Source organism: Anser cygnoides, chromosome 1, assembly GCF_040182565.1.
Source record: "Anser cygnoides isolate HZ-2024a breed goose chromosome 1, Taihu_goose_T2T_genome, whole genome shotgun sequence".
Taxonomy (NCBI): domain Eukaryota; kingdom Metazoa; phylum Chordata; class Aves; order Anseriformes; family Anatidae; genus Anser; species Anser cygnoides.
In genome coordinates, this window is record NC_089873.1 from 141461341 (window position 1) to 141480915 (window position 19575).

General features: G+C 42.8%; 1 protein-coding gene across 5 annotated transcripts in view; it reads left to right on the plus strand.

The window, feature by feature from the left end:
* The first annotated feature begins 4019 nt into the window (after positions 1–4019).
* Positions 4020–19575, plus strand: part of UBE3A (ubiquitin protein ligase E3A) — a 50121-nt gene continuing 34565 nt past the window's right edge. For 2 of the 5 annotated variants that reach the window (XM_048048150.2, XM_048048146.2), the window contains exons 1-3: positions 4020–4375; positions 12032–12099; positions 19456–19575. Coding sequence is in view for 4 of the 5 variants with exons in the window: in XM_048048146.2 (XP_047904103.1) it covers positions 19556–19575 (20 nt within the window). In the remaining variant the exon portion in view is untranslated. Of the gene's footprint in view, positions 4376–7821; positions 7912–12031; positions 12100–18716; positions 18864–19455 lie in introns of all 5 variants that reach the window. The other 3 variants (XM_048048149.2, XM_048048148.2, XM_048048147.2) reach the window with 3 other exon arrangements.

Sequence of the window (19575 nt, forward strand, 5' to 3'; positions counted from 1 at the left end):
GCAGCGTTTAAGCATTCTCCATGTTATTCCTACGTGCCAAACCAATAATAAAAGCTAAGACTAGTTTCAGACATTAAAAATTAATACTGGCATAAAACCACATCTATATAAAAGCATACGGGATGTGGGGGAAACAAGTCTGGCCAGTCTCCAGAGGACTTTGAAAAGTGAAGTGCCTGTTTCCTTATTTCCACGTGCTTCACTCACATCTTACTCCACCAAGAGCTTTACCACAGCTCTCAGCACAAGGAGGGTCACGTTTACTACAAGTGGCAAAGGGTGGCTTCACCATGCCGCCTCCACCACGTTGTCTTGGCTTTATCTCTCCCTTCAGCTAAGGATTACACTCTATTATACCAACTGGCTTACTGTCTCCTATAGAGAGCCTTAGGAGCTCAAGTCTCCCTGTCTGCTCTGTAAATGAGGAGATCTGAGTCGAGTGTCGTCTCCATCTCCAAATTTCCTCAAGGGAAAAAGAGAGGAACAGATGGGATGACAGACCATCACTTCTTACCTCAGCAACAACCTGCGTTTTCACCACTATCACCCAGTCACTACAGAGATTTTTTTATCTCCCTTTTACCCAGACTAGGCTCTAAGTCACTATTTCTTTATGTTACTGACGATCTTTTCCCCTTCCTTACCTTTAAACTGCAAAGGGAGGCATAAAGTCTTCAGCTATCAGCAAGCTGAAGCATTTGGCTTGGCTCCCAAAGGCTCGTAACACTTCAGTGTATTTTTTCTGTCTAAAGAGGATTAACTAAGTTAGACAGCTCACAAAAAGATGCCTATCATCTAAGGTGTTACACTTACAGGGCTTCAAGATCTCATTTTCACTCTGATAATTCTTTGAAATCAACACAAAAAAGAGTATTATTGAGTCCTTTGTACTGGGGTTTTTACATGAAATGAAAAAAGGATACATGCAGCATTCTGCCTATGTTCACTAAGCCATCTCTCAAGGAAACTATTTTCTTCTACAAAGCTCCAAAGTCAGACATCAACCTCACCGAAATTAATATGCAGCAGACCTGGTTCACGATGGCATTTCTCCAGCATCAGACATGAATGGTGAACTGGGCTTGGAATTCTATTTTTAATGAAAATTTTTCCTTTTCCTCCCACTGAAAACCACTGCCTATTCCATACAACCTGTGTACAAGGCAGGTTGTTTCTGTTCTTCTCCAGCAGTTAAGAAAAGACACTTATTTCCAATTGTTCAGATGCTAAAATTAGGTTTTCTAGAGGGCTTCTACATAGCTATCAGGTTATTAGCTATAATTGTTTTTACATTTTAACCCAGCACTACTTGCATCAGATAATTGAAGCACCTCGCTGCAGCCTGGCTGTGGAGGGGATCACTGGAAGCCAAACCACTTGTTCCCCACAGCTGCACCCCACACCCATGCTGAAAGCTGCAGCCCAGCTTAGTGAGGAGCAGGCAGCAGTGGCTTCTCCACTGGGAATTCCACTCACATTTCTCCAGGTTCAGGCTTTGCTCAGCTGGGAAGATACAGTTGCTTTCCCCCAGCTGGCTATACCAGCACTGAAAGCACTCAAGGCAGCAAAAGCATGTCTATGCCCCAATATCCGAGCCCTTCGGAATATTTAAAATACTTAAATGAGGCAGGAAAGTACAATTATCCCCTTCCTAACAGAAATACCTTGGGGACACCAATGGCCATAATTATCTATGGCAAGTCAAGCTACTTCAGTGTAAAGAAAGTTGCAAATACATGATATAAAACCTAAACATGATTTAGTACTTCCCCCAAAGTAGCAATTTATCCCTAGCAGAACTGAAGTGAAATCCATCACACAGCTTGGTCATCCGTGCACTACTGCTACAGAGCAATTTGCTCAAAGTATATTCTGTGATGTATTGTCCTTTGCATGTCCACAGCCAACATGATTTGTCCCACATCTCCTCGAACAAGAAACAAGGCTGAGACTTTTTGCATCCATGGTCTGTTCAGAGAAGCTTTTCCCATAACTCTGGATCCAGTCAGTGCAGTACACAAGCACCTCCACCCCCACCATCCACATCAATTGGCTCTATACTGCATGTTTCCTCTGCCTGCTGTCTTCTGCCTCTTTCTCACAATTGCATTTGTGGACTAAGAAATCTCGCTCTTGTTTCTTCAGAGGAAAACCTGACACTTCTAAGCACTACCTCAGAGCAGTGATGGGCCATGAGATGACCACTGCTAACTTGGGACAAGATCTCAGGACTGCAGTCAATAGTTCCACAGAAAAAAAAATACACTTGATGATATGAAAGAGGAAAAAAAAAAAAAAGAAAAAAAAAAGTGGCAGAAACTATTTGGAAAGAAAGAGGAATAAAATTATCATTTCATTGTATAAATCCATGGTATCTCTATCCTAGATATTTTGAGCAGTCCTGCTCCTTCCTGCTACAAGGTTGCAAGAAACTACAAAGATGACCAAAGGTCTCCAAAAAGTTACGGAGAAGCATCCATGCAGTGACTGAGTAGGACAGATCCCAGCAAGGACTTTAGGAGCACCACCTAAATGTGCAACAACATTGTGAAGGCCAAAGCCAGGCTGGAATCGAAACTGTTGAAGGTTGTAAAGGACAATAAAGGCATCTACAGGCCCATCAGCAGCAAAAGGAAATTGTGGCTTTTCTACCTGATGTGGCAGAGCACCCAGAAAAGACTACATCAGCACTGTCGTTACTGGCAAGGTGTGCTATTGGGGCTCCCAGATCTCTCTGGGTAGCAGCGAAGCCTGGGGGAGATAAGGGGCTGCTCACAGCAGAGGAGGATGGAGTTATTCAGGACTTGAAGTGTGAGTATAAAAGCTCAGGGGATCAGATGGGAAGCAACCAAGCAAACTGAGAGGTGGCCAACATCACTGCAAAGGCCAATTTCTACCACCTCTGAACGACTGTGATGCTCACGAGAGACTACCAGGGACCAAAGGCAAGGAGGATCTGGGGGTCTTAGGGCTGACAGGCTTCACCCAAAACTCTGGGAGGTTATTTCCAGGCTGAGCAAGAGCAAGGTGGCTGGGAACAGCCAGCATGGATTTGCTGAAAATGAATAATGCCTGAGCAGGCTGAGTAGGCCTGTGATGAGAGGACTGGCTCTGTGGGCAAGGGGAGAGCAGACGATGGTGTTTGCTTGGACTTTAGCCCGTGACTTGGCTCCCCGTAGCACTCGTAGAGCCAAGCAGGAGGTGAGGACTGGACACAGGGGCTCTGCAACAGAGCTAAGGGAAAGCAGGAAGAGATTGTATCTCACAGACAATTTTCTCCATATTACTATTTTTGGGGTGATAAGGGAGCTCGTGGCACAATAAACATTATCCTATATCTGCTATTTTACTAATTAAAATTGGCAGGTTTGGCACAACTGTGTGGGAGAGGGCTTCCAGACACAAAACTCTGTGTTTTAGTAAGCCCTTTTAGATGAGCACTGAGGCACAACACTGGCCTGAGCCCAGCGATGCACCCCGCTTTGGAACCACGCTGAAGTCCAAGGGCATTTCGCTCAGGCTTCATACCCCGGTTACATGTCTGGGGATGTGCAAGGACCAGGTGTGCTAGTCCAAGCCCCCTGCTCTTGCCCAGAGCCATGTGTGAGGCTTTTAAAATTTGAGTTAAATACGGGAATATTGAGTTAAATACGGCAACATAGCTGTGTTTTATTAAAGCTCTTAAACACACACAGAGAATAAAGATTTGGCTTCGGTTTCACACATTTGAGAATGCACTTTTATTGCTTCAACAGTTTATTTTAACATTTTAAGAGTTTGTGGCCCCAAATTAGTTTGTTCGTTTTCTTTTTTAACCACCCCGTCTACCGGGGTGTCAGCAAAGAGCTCCGCGACCTGCGCATGCGCACGATCGTCTCCGCCCCTTCCCCCCCACCCTTCTTGCCCTCTTCCAACATGGCGTCGGCAGCCTCCCTCCCGCGGGGCACGCACGCGCCGCGCCGCCTCCCTGCCTCCTCCCCCCGCGAGCGACACAAGGCAGGGGGGAAAGCGGGGCGGCGACTCTATGGTACCGCCGCGCGGCTAGCGCGGCCCCCTCCTCCCCTCTCCCCCCCTCCTCTCCGCGCGCTGCACGCCGGGACGCGCCGGGTCCTCCTCCCCGCCCGCCGCCGGTCCTCCGAGCGTGCGCCGCGCCGACATCGGCGCTCTCCCAAGATGGCGGCGCGGGGCTCGGGCTGAGAGCGAGGAGCCCGTCGGCGACAGGAGGCGCACCCGCGGCACGGCACGGCACGGCCCGGCACGGCCCGCCTCGGCCTTCCTTCCCGTCACGTCCCGCCAGGCCTCGGCTTCGTCTCCTCGTCGTCGTCGCCCGCAGCCCCCGCATGAGCCCGGCCGGCGGCGGCAGCAGCAGGCCCAGGTCGGTAGCGCCGGGCAGGGCCGCGACGGGGAGGGGAAGGAGCCCGGCCCGGCCCGGCCCTGAGCAGCGGGAGGGCGGCCGGGAGGCCTCGCCGCTGCCCGGCCTCGCTGCTGGGGCCGGCCGGGAGCCGCGGGGGTGAAGGCGGCCGAGGGGAAGCGCAGGTTGTCCCCGTGCCGTTTCCTAAAGTCCGGCTGTGAGGGGGCTGCCGGGCGTGGGTTTGGGGCGCCGAGCGCCTCTGGCTGCTGTCCCGCTGAGGGGACGCTGCGGGTCGCCAGGGTTTGTGCGCGGTGCGGGGAGGTGGCGGGCGGTCGGAAGTTGTGCTGCTTAGGGCGCAAAACACGCTCCACAACTCTCCCGTAAGCAACCCATAACCTGTGATCTACAGGCTCGTCCTGCCTTTTTTCTCTCTCTACCTAATGGATTATTTTTTTTATGTGTTCCTCTTTGTGAGAGGTGTTGTTGCAGCGTGGGGACAAAGCTTGTCCCTCGCATGTCACTTCTGAGCTGGTCCCTCCGTCTGTGTTCATACGGAAACTTTCCTACTTCAGTAGGAGGCTGTGCAAACCTGAGGCTTCGTGACAGTCAGCTCGTCAGATTAGTGCCCCCTGCATATCTGCCAAAAAGTTCTTCGATGTGAAACTGTACCTGATTTTTAGCTTTGATTCCCAAGGAAGTAAAACCCTTGTGATCGTGTTGTCAGTGCATCTAATAAATTTTTTTAACTAGTTTGAAAAGGAGATGTCTGAAAGATCAAGTTCCTGAAAGATTCGTGCAAGCAGCATCCACTTAGAGAGGGATTCCCCGTCAAGGAGAAAGCTATAGTGCAAGTCTACCTGTACTGTTAGACTGGGTGGGAGCACGGTGGAGGTGGCAAGAAAGAAAGAAAGCAAGCAGCTGGAAAATGTACTTTACAGGTCTCCCAAACTGCTTGCTTTGGGTGGTGTCAGAGTATTTGAATATTGCAGCAGTAAGCACTCCGTGCACTTTCAGCGTGGAAACAGTTAAAGGCACTTTTTTCCTGTCTGAAAGTGCTGTGAAACTCGGTGTTCAGTGATTGTGTTGAAGTGAAAATGAGAGACGTGCATCACCAAGCTGCTATGGATATTCAATAGTTTTCCTCACATGTTTGCCTTTTAAAACAGATGCAGTTTGCAGTGCTTATGACTGTTGTCTTCGTAACAGGGATGTTCTGTCAATTCAGTACAGACAAATCTCAGCAGAAAAAACTGAACTGCTGTTTAGATTTACAGGGCAGAAAAACACTTTTAATTGAAATAATTTTAGTGCGATATTACAGATACTGTGTTTCTTGTGACTGTCCCATTTCACTCTGTTCACTATTTAATGTGGTATCCTTCATAGTGGAATTAATAAGTTCTCTTTCTGTTTACTAGAGCTGTTTGATATTTCTCTTCACTGCAGTAACCCGAGTTTCTCCCAAGTATTTAGAAATAAAAGCACACCAAGCTAGATGGCAAAATAAATGATTTCACTTTTTTTTCACTTTTGTGTGCATCTGTATTAAAAAAAAAAAAAAAAGCTTGAAATAGTGGAGGTGTTTGTCTTTTTCATAGCAGTGAGTTTCAAAGCCTAATCTCCCAATCCAGGGCTTGTTCAAAACTAATGTGTGGGTTTTGATTGTTTTTTAATAGCAAACAATTTTCAGTCTTTTTTTTAATTACTGCTGCTTCTTAAAGACATGTGAATGATGATCTTGTGTGAATGGAAGTTAAAACTTTGCATGTTAAATATATCTAGGGACTTGCCAGAGTCTGTTAGAGCACCTTGAGACTGTATCTGCTCTAATCAATTTAGGAAAACACAACAGGTTCACTTTGTTTTCATTCAGCTTCACTTTTTGTAAGAGAGAACATGCTTCAGAAATGTGAAATATGTACCTGTACCATGAAATCATGCTTATTTCACTTTAACTGTGTGCTTTGTTGACGTGTTCATTAGTTTTTCCATGAATTCACAGGTTCTGCTTAACTGAATGTATAATTTGGAGGAGGGGCAGGAATATCTTTGAGTCAGGTTTTAATAGTCATAAACATATAAACATGTTTAAGCGTATAACGTCTTGTATAAGCAGTACTTAGTGTAGTACATGATATGACACTTTTAATGGAACAAATTAAGTGTTTATATTTTTTAAATATGCATCTTAGTTTTGGCTGTGTAGGAAAGATCTATTTTTTTTTTTTTTGCTTCTACTACTTTTGGTTTCAGTTTACTTAGGGAATGTCCAGAGAGTATTCATTTTTTATAAAAGCAGGAAATGTCTTTTTCCCCTCCCGCCTGCACCAGTGTATTCATCTTCTGGAAGGCAAAACCCACTATTTCTTAAAAATAGAACACGAAATTGAGGGACAAAGGGAGGGAATTCCTAAAGTATGTAGGCGTATATCTCATTTTAAGTGTCAGTCTTCGTTTCTGGTCACTGTAGTCCAGATCTTTGCTTAACTTCAGTTAATGATTGATATTGATTTTATTTATTTTCCTTAAGCTAAATGTTTTTTTCTGAAGTCTCCAGTATATCTGAGGTAGCTACGAGTTTCATAGAGAGCCAGTGTTAAAGGGCTTTCAGTCATCGAATTCTGACTTGTATGTGGAAGGAGAGGGGCAAGAAGTTTGCTGTCAGGGTCTGTACCAAATAATTCAGAATTTGGTATTTACTTTCATTAACCTCCTACTTTGCCTAACCAGCCGCCCCAAGAGCACTGTACGCACGGCTTAAATATTTGCGTCCCAGAGACGACAGCAATGAGCACATCGCGTGTTTGAAGTGACTTTTGTTCTTGCCACCTTAAACACCTTGACCTTAACTAACATTTACTGCATTAACTTCCTGTATATGTAGCCAGCACCTGACTGCCTCATGAAGCGACGTATGGCGCGTGAACCAAAGCTGGGAGGCTGCTGGCTCGTCTGAGCAGCAGTGTGCGTAATATACCTAGCTGGTTAGCTGGAAGTCAGCAAATGCGCTGTGAAGGTAATAGTTTGTAACGAAGCCACACTTCAGCAGCTGTACCAACTGGTGAGATGCTTTTTCAGGAAAATAACCTCAGAGTAGAAAGATTTGAAAATAACAAAGTAAAATCAAATGGTGTTTAGATCCAGGATTCCTGCCTGGCAATGTAACATACGAACAAGTCAGACTTCAAATCACTAAATTTGAATAGTTCCACCTTTCTGTGGCAGAACACATTGACAAAGTAACTTGTTGTTTGCACAATTACATTGTAAATTAAATATCATCTTCCAAAGACTCCGCTTATGAATGAATCTCTTAAAGGAAGCATTAGCTGCTTTTTACTTTGAATAGGTTGAACCTGCTTCGCTGTGTTATGCAGACTGCTGACTGGAGGAAGGAGGGTGGAAATCAGTCTTTACCGATACTCGTTCTGTTACAGCCTCGCATGGAATTTTGTACCCATGTTTTACAGGGTGGTGAAGAATTAGGAGAAGCTGCAGTTGTTCAGCTGAGTGGATCTAAATGGGTGGCTTCCCTTTGGACCCTCACTCCTCTGTCTTAGGTAAGAGGGGTGACCTGCTCCTTTTGAAGCAACCTGCGTTTCCCTAGAGCAGGCGTGCATGTGTTTTAAGAGGAACTTCTAGTTAGTGCAGGAGAGGCTTGGACTTCTTTGCAATCTCGTGGTTTGAAAAGGATATTCATATTATGTGGCTTTCCAAGGCTTTTCATCAAAGAGCATTACTGCTTGCATCCATCCAAACGTGCTCTTGTGCTTATGTACTGGAAGAATCACGCTCATCTTGTGCAGGATGCCAACGGTGGGTTGTACCAGAGGTGAATTAGTGGTAACGTTTCACCACAAACTAAAGTGAGGTAGCAGTTGGCTGCTTGACATGCAGGATACTCATTTTTTTCATGTTATATTCATTAGTGTATCAAAGAACATACTTAAGATGTCATTTTGCAGGTCGTGGCCTAAGGAATGAAATAAGACAAGTTAAGTGTGTTAAAAAAACTATAAGGTACAGCGTCTCTGTTTCAGACCTGCTGGATACTTTGGTCGTGGTGGCTCTTAACGTTAACCAGTGGGCTCACAAGCAGGAAATCATGAAGCCGGTGTTTAGGTTTGGTGGTGGCATACGTTGGGCTGGTGCTGATGAGTCCACGTGGTTTTCTCCTTGTTCTGGTAGTAGCGTGGCAGGACTGCCACTGTCCTGACTGAGCTCGAACTGTAGGGGCGAGGCTGGGCCTTCACATCTCCCGCACAGAGATGACCACGTTCTTCCTCCCTTTGGAAGACAGACCCCTGTTGGGACTTCTTGGTCCTTCCGCGATGCCAGGGAAATGGGTAACTGAGTGATGGGGGTGGAAAGCAGACGCCCCTCTTCCATACCTTCTGGAGCTGAGCGTGGGGGAGGCCCAAGAGCTACCTGTAACGAGGGGCTGGGCCTGCCTGGGCAGTCGGGCCCCAGCATCACTTGTGTCCCCCTGCTCCGGTGTGCTCCGTGGGGCCAGGCGGGAGCAGCTGCAGGGCGGTGGAGTGGCTCTTCAAGGAGCTGAGCTCCTGGAACAGGCTGCAGCTCAAAGTGCTTCAGGAAATGCTGCCATGCTTGTGGGCAGATTTTTCTTCGGCTTTGGTCAGAGACTGTGGTTCGTTGTGTGTTTGAGCTGATGACTTCGATGTTTGTAACATTTCAGTTTTACAGCGTGGTATTTTTCACTTTCGTAAAAGGCATCAAAAACTTCTACCGAGCTAGATAATACTTACGATGTCTATCACTACTTCAGAATTTCCATTTCCAATATGATGCTTTCATCTTCATCTGAGTATGGTTATACAAATGACGATTACTTTCTAAATCATAGTGAAATCTAATGCCCAGTCTTGCTGACCACTGTCATGGTTTAACACGCACATGCACCCTATTCTTTGCTTAGAAAGTCCAAGGTACACCAGTGTATGCTGGCAGCTGTAGCAGCACCTAGATGCTCGCTCAAACTGTTGTAGCAAAATTTGCCTATTGTGGGTCGTGGAAGTACATTCTTGCTGTCCACACAAACTGTAAATTCTTCCAGTTCAAAGGTCAGGGGAGTTGTTAGGGGGCGTAGTGCTTCACTTGAAATAGCCAATGGTTCTCGATTGCAAAGGTCGAGCCCTTTCCTTTGTAAGATGGTGATTAAATACTCCGTTTGCATGGTTCTTCTGACCTGAATATCTGCCCCCAAACGTCCTCCTTTCAATAATGTTTTATTTCACTAGCATGCTAAGAATGTCTCTGGTGGAAGAAGAAATTCTTATTTCAACTTACGTATTTGAAATTGTGTGAGAGAATCTGTACTACTAGGCACAACACCTACCATTTTCTTTAGGATAGCGTGCTTAAATTCTTTTCTTCTGTTCCTGTCTTGTGACAGCTGATGTGTGCGGTGTGTTTTAAAAGGTAGAAATGATCATTCAAGCTCCTGATAGATGTGACACCGTTACATCTTTCATCAGGCAAGAAACAAGAGTTGTAAAGTGTTTTTCGTAACTTATAATTAGTTTCTTAAATATTTTTGCAGTTCTGTACACTACAGTTGGTGAATTCAGTAGCTTGCCATCTCTGCTAATGTGCAGTGCGACTCGAAGTCTTTTCTTACTGAAAATGTATGACGACAGTCACAAAAAAGCAGCACTCTTGGCTCTGGTCATGAGACAGATCGAGGGTTCCTTATGTGGAGTGGAAGCAGCAGCGTTAGCCTTGCTTTTAGCCACACGTGCCCATTTGCATCTTTTTTAAGCAGCTGTGGCTTAGTGCTACTTAGTAAATAGACTGGAGGTAAATGTTGAAGTGCATCTGGTTTTATGAAGTTACTTTCATTCCCGTTAGAGAAGCGTTGCAGATCCCATGTTCCCTTTTGTTGGTGTTCATGGAGCCTTTCCGCAGGCTGCTGACTTCCTCAGGGGCTGGCGCTTGCCTTGGTGGTAGCTGGTGGTGGGAGGGCTGAGGAAGGAGAGCTGGGAGTCCAGGCGCTTCGCTTTCGTGCCCTTGGAGTTACTCTTTGCTGCTGCCAGCCACATGTGCAAGTCTTCTGTCTCCATCTCCTCTGCTCTGGTCTTGCTCCTGCCATAACCTGTACCGTCTTCAACTACGTGGCTTCAGTTACGTCGGGACCCTTTGCTTCCCGGTCTCCTTTTGTGGGCAGTAATGGTAAGATCCCAGATAAATGTATTTGTGCTTGTTCTCCAAGCTGTTCTTTGCTTGTACGCGGTGCACGCTGTAAGTTGGTGCCTTTGTACCTTAGGGGATGCTGAGTAAATTGCGTGTAGATGGCGTTGCTCTGGGTGGGTACAAGAACGCGTGCGTGAACAAATACACATACATTACAGTGAAGTCCTGTGGTATGAGATGTGAAAATACTGTTCATGTTTGTAAGAAACCTTCTAGCTGAGCTTGCCTAATGGCTTCGCTGTGAAAGAAGAATTCTTCTTGGTGCTGGTGCTGAAATACAGTATAAAACAGCTGGATTTCTGCTCATGGTATGGAGCGTCAGCACCACCTCCAAACAGGAAAATCGTGTTACTGTCTCTCACTGTTCAGATAAATTTATAGTTCTGAATATTAGTAGTGTTTTTTTGACACACTGATGAACATGATATTATTAACCCTAATTATATATAAATCCACATAATTCTCATAATTGTGTGTTGAAATAGGAATCTTGTTTTGTTGAACGCTTAGGCTGCCCTGTTTTATTATTTTCTTTAAATATAGAAGTTGTGTACTAACTGTTAGCACTGTAGAGCTGAACTGGCACAAGCGTGCCTCTCCGGGGTCGTTCCTTTTCGTATCCCTGGCATGGAATTGGGCCTTCCGTACTGCATGGGTCCTGTGTTGTTTGACATCTGCAAGACAAAGTTGACTGTTCTCTTAAGGTAACCAGATCAGGTTTTCTTTCCTGGGGACGCTCCGATCTGTGTCAGAAATCAGACTGAATCAGCTACATTGAATTTGTTGTTCTGCACTGTTGTTCTGCACTGTTTCTGTTGCACTGAAAATGTGATACCTTGCACCAAATAAGTAACTTTCCAAACAGTAATCAGTAGGGTTCTTTAATTATATGCCTATTTCTATGTTACTTAGGTTCTACTGTGCTCATTAGTTGCTTGTTTAAAAAAAAAAAAAAGTTTGGAGTTTAGGCATAAGTCCCTTGTTTATTTTAGCTTTTCTAAAAATGAACTTTTTATAGAAATGCTTATCAAACTTAAGCAGTAAAGACAAAGATGTGGTTCTCTCCATGAATTGTTTTGATTTTTTTTTCATGGTATAATTACTGATGTCTTTAATACAAAAATTTAAAAATAAAAGGGGGAGGGCAGAGGAGAAAACTTGCCAGAATCTTCGAGAAGGAAATGGATATTTGTAATGAACTGGATAAACAGAATTATAAAACTGGATTGCATCACTGGAGAGGAAAGAATAAGGAACGCTCTGTGTATGGGCTTTCTGCTTTTGCAGTTTTCCTGACATACTGAGTATTTTATCTGTTGTACTTTATATTGAAAGTATGTGTTTCCTTTAGTTGTGAACTTGTGAGCAATGGGATGGCTGTTCTTGAATATGGTGTCTTGAAGCAACAATGAGTTTTGTGTTAGTATGGAGCATACTGCAAAAACTGAAATATAATTTTTTGCATTATAGGTACAAGAACTGTAGAAGTGCATTGTAGAATTTAGAAGAACAAGTTTCTGCAGCTCTGGAAAGATATGGTATGTTGTTTTAACTTATATTGTGTGCATGCTAGTAATTAGAGCAACTGATGATTATACTTTTTCCCTGATTTAAAAAACAGTTGAAAATAAATTCAGGTAAACATGTTCATTTTTCCCATATTCTTATTTTTTTGACAGACTGTGATGTATGTTACTTGTAGGCGTAGTTTTTTGGAAAGCTGAGTTATTTGATATTCCTGGAGAAAATAAATACTGATGCTGCAACATTGATGAATTACCTTTTAGTCTGTTTTACAAGCTCAACGTTATGCTACTATCATTTGTCTATTTCTCTATGGATTGGATAAGAAGTGGTGCTGTTCCTCTGAAGGCTTTTTCCTTGCTGTTGTACGTAGTTATAGTCAAGCTTGCACAGTTTTTAGGTATAACTTGCAAAATAAGCTCAGAACTACAAAACAATTTAACCAAACGTCACTGTAAGCAAAATTTGCAAACAGGACTGTTAGGAAACACAGAAATGTAACCTCCATCAACAGTGTTAATGTCAGGCTGTGGTACCTTGTATCTCTTTTTGTCTACACTCTTAAGTGTCCAACAAGCTCAAAAATATTACATGCGTTATAGCAAAACTGGAATGTTAACTTGTAGCTATTCTCATTCCCATTTTCTAACTTTTTACTGGCACATTCCAATGGAGATACCTGGTAGTACAGAATAACTGCTCCACTCTGTAGTGGCTCAAGTTCTGTAGAATTCTGCAACTTGAGACAGTGATTTTTTTGGAAACTTTCTGAATTCAGAAAAAAATATTATAAAGTTCAGACTTTCTTAGGTTATTGAACAGGTCTGTTAATGCATGTAAAATCGTATGGGGCTACTTCAGCAGCTATGTCTAAGATATGCAGGTACCTTATTTTTTTAAGCACTTTAAATGTGGGGAAGAACTCCGTAACTGCTGATACAATTTTTATACCTGTGTGTTTGTCTGGACCCTTCTTCTGAAAACACCTAACATAAAAACACATTTGAAGTTCTGAAACCTCAACGTTACAGAAGGGTTGTTGAGTGTCTCTTTTTTTTTATAAAGTTCTACTTCATAGGAAGCTACAGACAAGAGCTAAAAACAATTCTAAACTGAAAATTTAACTATAGCATGTGCTAATTAAAAGTAAGCAGTAAGTTTTTTTTAAAACAAAAAAATGTTGCGTTATCACAATCCAGATGTTCCTGAGAGAATGCTATAGATTGGTCCTTTACTCCAGCAGGCATCTGTCAGGTAGTCTGTATTCATTTTTGCACCCACAGCACCACTGGGACCACCCACCTGCTTCTTGCTCTCCAGTTTCAATACCAGTTGTGTGTATGACAGCTCTTCAAACCTAGCCATTATTGCTTTACTGCCATTACTTCTGCTGGCTGCTTTTTTTTCTGGATGCTTAACTACTTGGAACTGTGTGTATGCACATAGTCTTTGTAATGGTATGCACTTCATAAATTGATGAACAAGAATCCCCTTCTAATCTGCTACAATGTGCAAGTAATGAATACTAACAATACCAGAAAAACTAAAGGTTGTGCTACAGAACTGCATGATTGTTTGTTTTAATACGAACGAAACATAAACAAACATGCTGGTGATACTAAAGAACGTGGTGAACAGGAAGGTACTTTCCGTGGAGGAGGGAGGATGGAAAAAGAAAGCAAAATAACCAAGCTTGAGCAAAAGGATAGGTGGAATAGAAGTTTAAATATTAAAGCTGGAATGTAGCTGTAAAAATTGTTTGGAAGAGAACTTAGGCTGATACCAGCCCAGTAAACAGAGGTCTGCTAAAACAAATTTAAGTAGACAATTGTATTTCACCTTTTGAGGTAGGAGGGCCTTTCCTTTCAAAACTACGTATAATTTTGGAGGGAGCCTGAAGTAGCATACATCAGTGAGATAGAAACAAATAGTTCTTCCAGGAAAAAAAAAAGAAAGGGTTTGTGTGGTGGAAGAAGCATCAGCTATGGCCTAAGCAAAAAAAAATGTAGGAGCTAAAGATAATTGTAGTTCTTTCCCTCTTTTACAAAGGTGAATAAAGTGTATCTGTTATCTTACAAAAATATAAAATGAAGAACAAATGCTGGCTGTAAATTGTGTAAAATTTTTTGTGTAAACAAAGTGTAAATTCCAAAATGGTACCAGCCTTAATTTGAAGATAATAGCAAATTCAGATCCCCATTCCAAATAACTTATTCCTCACTATCCTGCATGCTTGTGTTGCTACACTAATTTGAATTTTTCAACCTGCAGTTTCTAGTCGTGTGTTTTTAATAAGCTTTCTTTTAATTGGAGGATTTTCTGTGCTGTGAGAGACTTAGTTTCTTCCAATAGTCTCATTGATTAGCTTGGTTAACTTTATAAACTCTTTCCATTACTTCATCACAAGGACCTTTCTCCTGTTTTCATGCTTGCTTTGTGGCTCTTTTCTGCTGCTTCCGGAATGCTTTGGAAGAATACTGAGCAATTGGAGAATAGGCTCAAGCTTTTAATGTGTCTAAAGTACTTTGGGCAGATGAACAAACACCTTTCCAGGAACTGTTCATGAATTGTGTGTCTTTGGCTGTTAATACTGGGAGCATATGTGTGTTTGATTATCAGCTGTCACTTTTGGTTGGCATTTTCCATGATAGAATCCCATTCTTTTGGGCTTCTAACCACATGGTTTTCTATTTGTTTGTCGTTATTACAATTGAATGGGTTTAGCTTATGAAGTAGTGAAGAAAACTTCATACAAATGCCCTACTGCTCGTTTTTGCAGCTCCCATTAGGTTTTATATAGTCAGATTTTATTACTGGTTGTTTTATTTTACTTTAAGGTAGCTGTTAATTTGACCTACTAGAAGCTTCATGAAGAAAATGTCTGGAATCTTATGTCTGTCCATGCTTTCTGTGTCGGTAGCAGTACACAAGCAATTCTTTCCAACCTTATTGAGAAGTTACAAGTCTCATGCACACCTATTTAATTCTTTTCTGCAAGCTACAGTTAAGATTGAACTTAGATACGGAGAATATTCTGCAATTTTATCCAAGACACTTGATGAATCAATCTCAAGTCCTAAATGGCCAGCATTCCCATTAGCTGTCAGCTCCCTTTCTGAAGGACTATTAAGCTAGCTATGGCAGTTAGGAGGACACCTTTTGGTTGATGACTGTCCATTTCATCATGCTACTCAGAATCCTTCTGGAAATATCAGATTGGAGAAGGGGATTCAGAGGGATCCTTCAGTAAATGTATGAAAGCTGTCTTTCATGGTATCTTCCTGAGAGAGAACCAGAGAGCTGGATATTTTTAAATAAACAAGTCAAATTCCAGCACTGGGAGTTAAGGAAGGTCATGACACATTTTGTATTGGTGGATCAACCCCTTTCTCATTAGATCATCCGTCAAAAAGATGGTCTTAAAAATTGGATAGAAGCTTACTCGGGTGGAAACGTAAATTATTTTCTAGAGGAAACTTATGTTCTTAACAATGCCACCTCTCAGGGCATCCATCCTCCTAGCTGTCAATCAGAATTGTTCCTCTGCTCAAGGGTTTTCTTAGACCTCTGATATTGAGCGTCAGCTACCACGCAGCTGTACTGTCACAGCTAATGGACACCTGGAAGTCAAATAACACAGAGAAACAGTAGGGGTAGGAAATCCATGCAGGTGACAACTCTTTGATTACTGATGAATGGGTGCTTGTGTTCTCCGTGGTGGGGCTTTGGATTATGTTTGTTGAAGCTGCGTGCCTCTTCTTGACCCATGTTTGTGATTACAGACTCTTAAGATTCAGGGAAATGTGTAAGGAGAAGGTCTCATCATGCTATGCAACAAAGTTGCTTTTAGCTGCTTTTGAAGTATCTGAACATGGCTTGACTGCTTGCTTTCACCGATTTATTATTTATTTCCTCCCTCTTCTTCGGCTGACAGGAGCATTCTTTTCAGAAAACCTGCACCTTAGAGAAAGGAGTGTCATCTCCAAGTACTGCATAAACATTACTTATCCTGCTCACTCTTGATGAGTGCCACTCTGTGCCATACAAGGCTCTTCAGATATGTGGTTTGAGGGCATAGTTCTTGTGTATTGTCTTGCTAATTGTAATATCGGTCGCTACAGTCCTGCTTCAGTCTTCGTCTTTGAAATAGTCACTCAGCAGATATAGATGTGCCTGTCCTGGAGCATGCCCAGTCCCGAAGAGCCTCTAGCAGCCATCTCAGGTTTCTCGGATATATTCCACAGGCGTAAACTATGCTCGATACCTTCAGCTGCCCTGTGCGTTTGTAAAAGGCTAAACTGTAACCGTGCTCATTATGACAGTGAAGACTGGAGAAATCTTTTTGAGTAACTCAGCTCTGAGAATAAATATTTGCTCTGGAGCTGCTTTAGGATGAGAAGGTAAGCTACATCCAGAGTTTTTTTTGTAAAGGAATACCTGTGACAGAAAAGCAGGTGTCCTAGGTCAAGTTCCTAGTCATTCTTAACAATGCATTTTTCCAATATGCTAGTCTGTTTTTCAGTGTGGTTTCCCTTTCCTAGTCAAGTTGTCCTCTGACTCTTTTAACATTTTTTTCTGCCTTGTTTGGTTCCAGCAGTCAAGATGTGCTGTGTTTGAACAGATACTCAGCATAAGGGATCTCTGGTAGTCTCTTTCACGCCCACCCCATGTTTCAACATGCCGGTCTCTTAACGCCAGCAGACAGTACTCTGCTGATGGGCGAAAGAGAAAGGTTTTAGTAAAATGAATTTTCATCCATGCTGTCATGTGGCCAGTCATATTCTGTCCCACAGGACTGAATAATAGCGAGTATAAGTGGGGAAGGGAGGATGAGAAGGAGATAGGAGGGAAAATGATTCACTAAGGTTTCTTGCTGCTGGCATCTGGATTGTTGAAAGGGAGCATGAGGTTTTTAGACCTCAGTACAGTAAATCCAGTCTTAAGGTACCATATAGCAGCTTTGAAATGCTGCAGCTCCATGATTCAGAGTCCTGATCATGATAAGATCAATTTGTAGATACAAATTTCATTACAAAGCTTGGATGAGTTAACGTCAACTTGGTGAGGTTCATGCCGGTTCAGATACTGTCTGTTTTAACGTGGGTGCTGTAAATTTGGTTTGGTGCTTTGGTAAGGCTGACTAACAGAGCTGGGTCTGTGTCAGGCATGGGCACAAACTCGCCTTGGCCATGACTGTGCAGCCATCACCTCAGACTATGCTCTTTAATGTTCCAAACTCGGGTGGTTTTGAATCCAGCACCAGCACTTGATGTGTTCCTTCACTGTTGACGATTGAGTTCATGACTTCTTCCATATGAAATGGCCTCAGGAAAATCCTGTTTGCTAAGGTTCCTGTCGGCCTGTTACCCTGATGTGCTTTTACTCGAATGGAAGACAGCTGCAGTTAACTTCTGCTGGTGGCCAGGGTGATGCAGGACACTGGTCTTGACAGGGAGTGATTGACTGAGCCCTCCTCAGAACAGAACCTGGTGCTTAGAGCAGACAGACAAAACGCAGGTTTCCCAACTGATGAGGCATTAGAGCTTACACCACTGTCCTCTTTCACCAGAGTACAAAAAGTTACTTGGGCAAAGAGCTTAGTTTTTCATTTCTAAGTGCATCTTTACAGAGCCATTTCACATCGGTTCTTAAGAAAGCAGCAAGAAATAAGATTTGACTACAGAAGAAAACACTGCCTTACAAATAGGCTTCGGTTTCTTTAGGGCTTTCCTAAAAGCAGATGTTGTCAACCTGCTAGAATGCCATAAAGCAGTGCTTTCGGGCTTCTCAATTTTGCATCAGTTTCTTGTTTTTTTGTTTTGTTTTGTTTTTTGGTATTGGTCAACAACTGTTAATTTGAAAATCTTTACACTGTCTGTCATTTGATGTTGACAGATGAGGAACCGATCCCATTGACTTTCTCCCTTTGCACTGTGCTCCTAGCATTGACTCAGTCCAACTTCCACCATTTACACCTGTAAATTTTAGGTACTAGAGAACCTCCCTTTTGTTTAGGAGGTTTTCAGTTCCTTGCTTCTTTGCTTTCCTTAAACCAACTGCACTTGTGAAGACTCCAGTATTACTGACTTGAAAATTAAATGGCACTTTACCTGTGTCAAGAAATGTACCTGACAAAACTAAAAAGCATTATTTCCAAACTAATATAAATTTCACTCCCTTTTAAGGATGCGGTTTGTAGCGGAGTGGCAAATCATAGTATAATGGCAAAAGTCAGCAGCTCTGACAGACTTCAGAAAATTGTAGGACTTGGTCAGCAATTTCATATCTCAGATGAGTCAACAGGTACAAATTAGTGTTGAGAGTTCTTGATTGCTCATCAAACCTAAGACCTTACTGAAAGATTCTCATGGTATTTTGGACTGAAGCACAAAAGCGTTGTTTGATGAAACCTTTAATGCTGTGGGATGTACTCCTGGTGTTTGCACCAGATGGTGATGACTGCAGGTGTTGCCAAGCTGTGTGTTGGTCCTCAGTAGCTCCTTAGCTTGGGTGGGAGAGAGAATGGGGTGATATTGAGTGTTGAGGGTTATGTTTGGAGATATTTTATCAGTTAATCTTGGTTTAGAGTAGATAACAACAGTAGGTAAGAGACTAATTGGTTCCTTTTCAGCCATGGAAGTAATCAGCTGGGGTGGTCCCAGGGCGCCCTGGGCACGTGTATTGCTGAGTGATCATTGGCTGCCACCTGCGTGACAAAGTAAAGGACCAACCCTTCAATTTAAGCCGGTGGAGCCAGATCACGGGAAACAATTGACAGGTAAAAGACCCTTCTGAAAACGTAAGGGAGAGGAGAGGGTCCGAGCGGCATAAACAGAGCAACTAACCTGAAAGACTGGCCACCAGCAGCAAAACTTGCTCCTCTGAAACTTTCACGCAGCTTTAGCTCGCTTCATTTTGGGGAGAGGCATACAGCAGAGTGTAGGTTACGTGTTCTTCCCTTTGAAACGCAGAGCCTTTTTAAGGATCTAGTATTAATTGAGTTGTAGCAGGGAAACAATTTATCAAATTTTATTGTAGTTAGAACCTAAAGTTCATGTTTACACACATCCTTCCAAATCTTTAAATGCTTCTTTATATCAAGTGCTTTCTGCTGATCCAAGAGATGTTTTTTATTGTTTTTTTTAAGAGACTAAAAATAAGTTGATGAATTTTCAAGTTCACCAGTTGTGTGTACTGTAGTAAAGCATTCTAGCAGTCATAGAATGCTATCCAAAAATGAACAAGTTTTTGCGCAGTAAGTCTTAATTTTGTGAGTAAACTAATTCTTAACATCTTTTGCATTTTTATGTGGCAGATTGGCTGAAAATAGATTATAAGGACGTTTAACTAAATTATTTTTACTTATTTAGAGTTGTTAAGCTTATGCTTAGCCCACCGTGACACAGGACTGGTGTGACAACTTGGTTTTTAATCAGTGACTCAAAATTGTGATCACCCTGATGTCACCGAATGGCCACAGCTTGTAAAAG